We start from the raw sequence: 8,714 nt of genomic DNA on the forward strand, positions 1-8,714 counted from the left end.
TGTTTCACTCGATATAAAATACACTTTCACAGGGAATCGCTCCCTGTGAAACGCAATGAGAATAACACCTGTTTGGCACAACAATGCAATGTGCCAAACAAGTGCATATTTCCCCATGCATGTATTGTCATGTATTGTGTATCACCTGTCTATAGTAATGTGACGTGTATGCACTCGACCAAGTTCATTTTGGATTTCAGACTGACTTGTTTTTGTAAACCTGTGTACAGTTCATCCTAAACATTCCCTCCGAAGTGTGCATATGAGCCACGTGGGACTCCTCCACCCCTCGCCCCAACACTCCTTTTGACTTTGCACTACGATAAAGTTAAGCCGGGGAAGAGCCAACCGTAGAAGCACAAACACGACTCATCACGACATCTAGTTTAAATATCTCTGTGGATAAGTCCTGTAATGCTTTTCAGCATTTGTTGTTCTCCTGGCAGGCAGGCGGGGAGTTACTGGGTGGGACTGAAGTGGGATTACAGGCAGACAGAGTGCTGAGAGACACCTGCAGGTTCCCATAATCAGCTCTGAGAAGTGTGTCCTCCCCTCTCGCCCCAAATGTGATGACAAGTCAAATTCGACCACAAAGGACTCAAGTTAAAAGTTTTTACCTTTTTCTTTTTAGCTCTTACAAAGCACGGCGTAAAAAGCTCAACCCTGCAGCCGGGTCCCGGGTCCGGACTCCGCCTGGTTTAATCCCCCGCTGGTTTCGTGCCACGCGTTGGGACAACTGGGAGTGCTGGTTGAATAACAGGGCGTGCGGCGGTGGAGTCAGGTGTCGATGGAACGTCGGAGGCCCGCCCCGCCCAGACGTGCCTCTCGGAGTCCTATTGTTCGCCCGCTGAGCTGCAGAATTCCTGTCAAGTCGAGGAGATTCCTCGCTGCCTACGGAGTATTTTGTTGATTGAATGCGCTAACGAGTTGGGCCTCGATCTAATGTCTCAGGGGAGTTCCTTGCGTAGATGCTGCATAGCTCAGAGGGCAAGTGCCATTGTGTTTGGCCCCGGCTGCATTGTGCAGGTACGTGGAGGCGTCTGGCGTCTGGCAGGGCGCCGGCGGCCAGGACAAGGCCGCGGCTCGCTCGTGACGCAAAGGGTACGGGATGAGGCAGGTCACCTGATAAGCCACGCCGCCCGTGTGTCAAAGGGGCCGGAACCAATCACTCAAGCACATTAAGTACAATTTACTCACCTCCATCATTTCAGCCATGCAAACCCTTATTTTCTATCAAAAAATGCAGTGAAATAATTGTTTAAACCTATGTTGTACATTGTCATTTAGTGTTGCATTAAATTCCATATTTCTACTCTGCAAAATATCAGAAATGTATTGTTTTTAGTTATTTGACTGAATTACTTTTCAGATTGAGATGAAAACAACTTAGTATGATGAGCTTAAAGAACATGCGTTTACCATTTCAAAATACTAATTAAAACTTTTTTGCTGAAGATTCTGAATACTTTTGGTCTCAAACGTGTTGGATCATGCGTCTTGTTCATAAATGATTAAAGCAGAAATGTATCTGTGTGTGAAATATAATATAACACAAAAATAGTGTTATGTTTTTCATGTAGGAATAAATATTAAACTGCATTATTGAAATTGATTTACATTAAATCAACCCGGGATGTTTGCTGAAATTGATAAGATTGTCCAGTCTGGAACATTTTCCACCAGCCGCCACTGGTCAAAATCATCGAGGTGAAAGGGACCAAAGTAAAATGTTTTATTGAGTATGAAATGAAGCTTTGGGGGGAAGAGCCAAAGGTTTTTACAGCCTCGCTGTCGTAGAGTTTGAAAAGCAAAGCAGTGCTTTTGTAAAACCACTTGCATCATGGCATTAAGTTCAAAACACACACCAGAGGTGTCATCGCAACTTTCTCTCTATTGTGTCCATTGTTTTGCAAGTAGGTCTCGTCTGGAAAGTGTGACCTCATTAGTGTTGTGATTGGACACAACAGCTCTCTGAATGCACCGTGGCTTTGTTTGCTAAATGGGCTGCAGGGATAAGACCCGTCAACCTGTTTGCTTTTGGATTGTTGGCGGCTGCCGGATCCAGCGGCAGCGCGATGAGTGATGGCCGCGAGTTGAAGGCGCTCCTTGTGTTTGAACCCAATCCAAGAACAACTTGTATAACGTTCGTATTTACAACGGAGAGGGGACTCCGCTTTAAGCTCCTCTTTAACAGAGTCTTTCTAAAGGGGCTTGCGAAGGTAAAAATGTATAAGAATAACATCTTCAATCCTCAGAGTTAAGAAGTTAAGTGTTATTTTCTAATCCAACCGGGTGAGCCCCACGAGGCGTTTGCTGTCCAGTGAGGTGCAGGTTTGTTGGTAAAGTAACTTTTTCATTTCTTTTGGGTGAATAGATATTTTATTTTAAGCTTCATATCTTTTATTTCATTTCTAAATAAATACTTCACTTTGTTTCTCCGAAGTTCGGACTTTTACACAGTGAGAATTCCTCTCCCGGATGAGAGATTTACTGAAAGCTCCTTTATGAATTAAAGATCTCTGCGGATGCTCTAAGGTTCGGCTGAATGACACCGTATCTGCAATAAGCATTTCATGGCTCCTCTGTTGGATGATGACATCTTTTCTCAGGTCAGCATTCCAGTTTAGCTTCAGAGACTCGATTCATTGCACATGACTGACAATACAAAAGACAATAATGATGGAGTTCAACAGTGTTTTTTTTGTTTTTTTTTTTAAATAAAAAGGTTTACAAATTTTATTTCAGTATGGCCAAAACTTGGCAACTTATAACAACATTTCATAGAAATGACAAACCCCAAAATGTGATGGACCAATATGGCCATCACATTACAATGTGTGGAAAGAATAAATAAATGGAACACGTACATATTTAGTGAAAATCATTAAATTACGATATCTTTGATAACACCAGCATGACCACGGTCCTAGCAGCTAGTGTACGGCACAGCTACAAAGACTAGACATGGAGGAGAGGTTTCAGTCAGTGGTAAAGTGCCTTGCATAAAGGCACGTCATCCACCCTATCACACACTATCTTGTATAACAATTACATTTTGAAATATAATATTAAGGACCGCCTTCATCCATACACAGCGCAGTGGTTTCCGTTTCCTGCAACAGGGATTCACCTTAAATCCTTCCAGTAATCCGTTCTTTTTGAGTCCAAAGGGGGTGACAGTGACCCCTGCGAGATGAACGTCCTTGGTGTCTTCTGAGGGTTCCCTGCTCCAGCACCGCGAGGCTCTCCTTGTGTGTCTGTGGGGTGTTTCGGGTGAAGGGATAATGACCCCCCCCCATCCCCAGGTCACCCGTGGGGTTTAGGAGGCCGTGCCCTCGCCCTCCCACGCCCTCGACCGGTGGCGCTGCCTCTCCCTCCACTTCCTGAGCAGCAGACTCGGGGGGGCCCTGATGGCCACAGGCGAGACCCGCTCCTTGATGCCGCTCTTCATCCTGCGCGCACACACAGACACACGGGGAAACATTTAGGCACTCGGATCTGTAGCTCTGTAGCCCACATTGCTCTCACCAAGTGTTCTATTGTTCAACCTCAGGCTTTTACAGAAGTCACCATGTGGCGCTTTAGGGTCAGTCTTAATCTCTGCAGGCTCACCATGCCAAATAAATAACCCCAAAAAGTGACGTTCTAGTTACAAAGAGACATTCGTACCTTTTCATGGGGCCCGAGTCGCCCGCCAGCTTGTGTTTGCACTGCGGCCCCGCGCACGCGCCGGCCTCGGCGGCGCGGATCGCCGTGTCCGAGGACGTCTCGTACCTGCGATCACAAAACGCGGTGAGAAGTGGGGTCGGGTCTCGCGGACAGGTGCCGCACACTTTGCAGCGTGTCTGAGCGCGTGTCTTGTTGCTGTCGGCGCGCGGGGAGCTGGTTTACCTGGGGGGGCTCTCCGGCCGGCAGAAGTTTCTGCACGTCGTGTCGTTTTGGCGCAGACACTGGCAGCGTGGATCCGAGAGCGCGCGCCTCGTCCTGGGAGCGCTGCCCAGTCCGTACGCGACCACGCGCCTGGAAGCGGGACAGAAGTCGGGTTAAAACCAAGCAAATCAATGAGTGACTCAACTCCGATTGACTGTTTAAAAGGCAAAAGAAGCACCGGAGAGACGCGCGTGACCCATTGGCGTTAACTTACTCGGGAGTGTTGACCCATATGATGTCCAGGTGGCAGAAGTAGACGCACTCGTTGTCCAGGAAAGTGGCGCAGGAGCAGCGCTTGGTGCGCACATGGCGCCGCGGCTGCGTGTCGGGGGAGGCAGTGGGTGTCCGTGGAGCTGGGGCCGATAGCACTGAAATGCAATGAAATGATCGTTATTAAAACAATGCACCATATTTTGGCCCAACTGTATTTCACGCTGCTTTGCTGTCGTGATTCACATTGGGAACTGTACAATCATTTAAGTAATACAGATGGTATCAGACCAATATGGACAGAAGGGTTTAAATAGGTCAAAACCAACACGCAAAAGTTACCTGCGCACATAATCCAGGAGGACATCACTGACAACGCGGAAATCCAAATGTACATGTCCATGACTCCGGGCTCCACAAAACCAATAATCCTCCAGTAGTGGCCAAAATAACCATCCAGTGTTTCAATCCGATGCTGAGTGTGGAGTCTCTCTGTCAATGTGGCCCATATGTGCAGCCCTTTGACTTTATACATGAGCTCCCCCCCCCCCCCCCCCCCCCCCCCCCCTCCCTCCCCCCGCAGCGACGCGCAGATGTGTCCTTTGGGCTCGCACGCAGACAAGGGCACGTTTGTTAGTGGTGGCCGTGAGACCGAGCTGAGGAGGTCCAGTAGCCTTCGGATCCGACTCGGGGGATGGAGGGACACCCCCCCCCCCCCTCCTCCCCCGGTTGGGTGGATGCGACCTGTATGTTGTAGGACTCTTGGATGAAGTGCACTTCTGAGCCGGCAGGTGGCAGCAAAGCGACAGGGTGGGTGTCCCTGCTGTGGCACGCGGATGTTTAGGTGTTCATTTTAAAGCACACGTGTACAAAGAATAGATATGAAGTGCTTAATGTAATCAGTACTCTATAAGCAGTGCTGGGTACAGCTCAAGAGGAGTTTGTATTCAAAGAAGTTGAGTGAGAATCGGAAATTATTTAGCAAGGAAGACACCTAATGAAGAAAAATATCAATAAATGATGAAACAAAAATAGGCCAAATCGAAGAAGCAGCCATTTACTGTAAAATGTACAATATTGAATTCGTCCAGGAATACAGAGAGGAGGTGGGAAAGATAAAATACAATTAAAAGCTATAATAATTAGGGCGGGGACTTTAGCGCGTTAATTACGATTAATTAATTACAATGTGAACGTTTCTCACTGGATGAGTTTCGGAGGACCGATTATACTGGAGCACCAACTACCGTTCATGACTTCAGACAACAACAAACCACAGTGAACATGAACAAAGAAGCTGACAAGACCGTGTCGGGTGGCCCCGTGAATGGGACATTTTATTATAATAAACACACAGATGGAAGCGTCGATAAGAGCGTGGTTGTGTGCAAGCTGTGCAACAAGGAATTCACATCGAGCCTCAAGTATCACCTCAATGCAAAACGATTAGCAGCTAGCGTGGACGTTAGCCCGACCCGAGTACAAGGACCCACACCCAACCCACACTGCACCAGATGACTGGTTTAAGGACCAGGGTAACTAAGTCCACGTCTGAAAAAATAACCAATGTTCTGAATGTACTTGAAAGTATTGGGTCTACTTAAAAAACATAGTTTACAGAAGGTCTACTTACCTATAGGCTACCTGAATTTCTGAGAGTACTATATTTCTAAATATGCTATTTCTACACTTGTCTGCTGGAATTGGTTGAACAAAAATAAAAATCCATGTGAAAAAAATTACTTCTCACTGTTCTCAGGTCAAATATTTATGCAATTAAAATGCGGTTAATTTTGATTAATTAATTACAAAGCCTCTAATTAACTAGATTAATATTTTTAATCGAGTCCCGGCCCTAATAATATATATATTATATATATATATATATTGACCTTACATATATTTTTTTATAATAATGTTTTACCTATTATTTAAAAACATCTTTTCTTTTTTGACCCTACATATTTTGACTTTTTTCACAATATTTTTTTTCCATGACATGACTGGAATGATCTTAGATGGAGCAACCTACACGTCCTTGTCACTAATGCCAAATGCCCCAAATTTCTGTACTTTAAACCTTATCTGGGTTCAACCCTCAAGGGACATGGTGGCTCTAAATCCTTTTTTAGTTTTGGGTAACTGACATTTATAAAAAATGCATCTTGGAGGGTCAACCATGCTATTCATCCTTCCTGCATTGGTAAAGGCACAAGTGAGTTGAATTTGAATGTAACAGAGAATTGGAGGGTGGATGCACTAAAAAGGGTAAACAAATCTACACCCTGTGCCAGACTGTCAGTTTAAGGTTGTCCACAGGATGCCCTGAAGTAGACAAACATGTGATTGTCTTGAAAAATGCCCTCAGAGGCTGTAATAAGTTTCATGTCAGTGCGACCACTGAATGAGACACATCTGCTCATCTTTACTGACTCATCCGGCCTTCTCTCCCGTCAAAAAGGTGGAACCCTATAGGCTACGTAGCATGGCTAATAAGTGCTAAAGGCAAAAGCAAAGCAATTAACATCAAATTCAATTCATCAGCAAAAGATTCTTCATCATTCTTGACAATGCCATCATAACTCAAGTGAACGCGCCTTATCTTTCTGCATAACCCCTAGGGTTCACTTCTCTGAAACAACCGTGGGGACAATGCCCCCACTACTACCTCCGCGGCAGTGTGCTCAAGACTTGGCACGAGCGGGATTTGAACCCACTGGCGGTGCGCACAGAGGCTTCTGGGCTCTAGCTTGCACCCCTACACTACCAGTCCTGGTCACATTTTGACAACTTTAATTCTCCTATTTAACCTTGAGCATGTGAGTTAAACTTTAAAACTCTTTTAAATGCTATTTACACATCTGGGCTTGAACCCACAACCTTCAAATGCAGTGCAGGGGCTTATGTCAGCAGCTCTTCCGATGTGCTACTTCACCACACACTAACCAAACCTTTGTTTGTTGTATTTAACCTTGAGATTGCTACTCAAACCTGAAGTAAAGCCAAAGGCTCAAAACCAAGACTGGCCTTGAACCCACAACCTTCAAGGGCAGTGCAGGGGCTTATGTCAGCAGCTCTTCCACTGTGCAACTTCATCACACACTAACCAACTCTTTGTTTGTTGTATTTAACCTTGAGATTGCTACTCAAACCTGAAGTAAAGCCAAATGCTCAAACCGAAGACTGGGCTTGAACCCACAAGCTTCAAATGCAGTGCAGGGGCTTGTGTCAGCAGCTCTTCCGCTGTGCTACTTCACCACACACTAACCAACCCTTTGTTTGTTGTATTTAACCTTGAGATTGCTACTCAAACCTGAAGTAAAGCCAAAGGCTCAAACCCAAGACTGGGCTTGAACCCACAAGCTTCAAATGCAGTGCAGGGGCTTATGTCAGCAGCTCTTCCGCTGTGCTACTTCACCACACACTAACCAACCCTTTGTTTGTTGTATTTAACCTTGAGATTGCTACTCAAACCTGAAGTAAAGCCAAAGGCTCAAACCCAAGACTGGGCTTGAACCCACAAGGTAAGGACAGTTGCTCCTCAGCTCTTGTGCTGCACTACCTCACCATGCACAAATTACATTTTTGTTTCTCGTATTTAACCTTGAGACTGCTACTCAAACCTCAAAACTCTTCCAAAGCAGAAGTGATGTCTGCATGAAGGGGCTTGAACCCACAACGTCAGACAGCAGGTTGGAGCCTGCAGCCCTTCAGTTGTTCCCTTGTGCTATTCAAGCACATGCCTCATTGTGTCCGTTTCTCATATTAGACCTTGGGATTGTTTACTAAACCTCAAAACTGTTTCAAAGTTTACAGTTTGAAGCCCTGACTGCAACCAAACCCTCCTTCTGAGAGAGCAGGTTTGAACTGAGGATCCTCCACACTTCAGCCTTCCTGCTATCTCCCTGCACTGTTCCACCACACACCTGTTGATGCTTTTGAATCCAACCTCAATTCTCATAGATTCTCAGGCTGGAATCCACAACCGTTCCATACCGTTATAATAGAATTGCAGGTCAAGTAAAGTCATATAATGGCATTTCTAATAAAGCCCTAGTTGATTTCACTACTTTTATGCTGTGATCCTTATTTCACTTTTTTCGACATGTGTGCTGATGCCCGCGTGTGAATTGAGAGGATCCATACCGACTCCCCTATGGAGCTAAACCAGTCTGAGGGTCCTCCTCAGCTGAGTGGAGAATAAATCCCGGAAGAAATAAACACGTTTGACACACGGCACCTTGAGGAGAGAGAATCAAATCCCAAATGTTGATCAGGAAAGTACTATATTTCTAAATATGCTATTTCTACACTTGTCTGCTGGAATTGGTTGAACAAAAATAAAAATCCATGTGAAAAAAATTACTTCTCACTGTTCTCAGGTCAAATATTTATGCAATTAAAATGTGATTCATTTCTATTAATTAATTACAAAGCCTCTAATTAATTAGATTAATATTTTAATCGAGTCCCGGCCCTAATAATAATACGATTGACGATTAGAATTGACGATTGAATTTAGAGACTTCTTATGCTACTTCTTTTAAACAATGGTTCCAAACAAACTGTAATAA

General features: G+C 45.0%; 1 protein-coding gene across 1 annotated transcript; it reads right to left on the bottom strand.

Annotated features, from left to right (window-relative positions):
• Window positions 1–2,371: 2,371 nt before the first annotated feature.
• edn1 (endothelin 1) lies at window positions 2,372–4,672 on the bottom strand. Its single transcript, XM_037475170.2, has 5 exons — window positions 4,483–4,672; window positions 4,145–4,298; window positions 3,892–4,020; window positions 3,670–3,774; window positions 2,372–3,452 (listed from the first exon to the last, which is right to left on the bottom strand). Exons 1-5 carry the CDS (start codon window positions 4,541–4,543, stop codon window positions 3,320–3,322), a joined length of 582 nt encoding a protein of 193 aa, XP_037331067.2. The 5' UTR covers window positions 4,544–4,672; the 3' UTR covers window positions 2,372–3,319.
• Between the last annotated feature and the right edge of the window lie 4,042 nt (window positions 4,673–8,714).

This window comes from Pungitius pungitius, chromosome 17, assembly GCF_949316345.1.
Source record: "Pungitius pungitius chromosome 17, fPunPun2.1, whole genome shotgun sequence".
Lineage (NCBI taxonomy): Eukaryota > Metazoa > Chordata > Actinopteri > Perciformes > Gasterosteidae > Pungitius > Pungitius pungitius.

Coding starts and splice junctions, on each gene's coding strand:
- edn1 (XM_037475170.2), bottom strand. CDS start 4,543: ATGGACATGTACATTTGGATTTCCGCGTTGTCAGTGATGTCCTCCTGG. Junction 4,021..4,144: donor ATATGGGTCAACACTCCCGA/GTAAGTTAACGC, acceptor TCCCGCTTCCAG/GCGCGTGGTCGCGTACGGAC. Junction 3,453..3,669: donor GACTCGGGCCCCATGAAAAG/GTACGAATGTCT, acceptor GTGTGCGCGCAG/GATGAAGAGCGGCATCAAGG.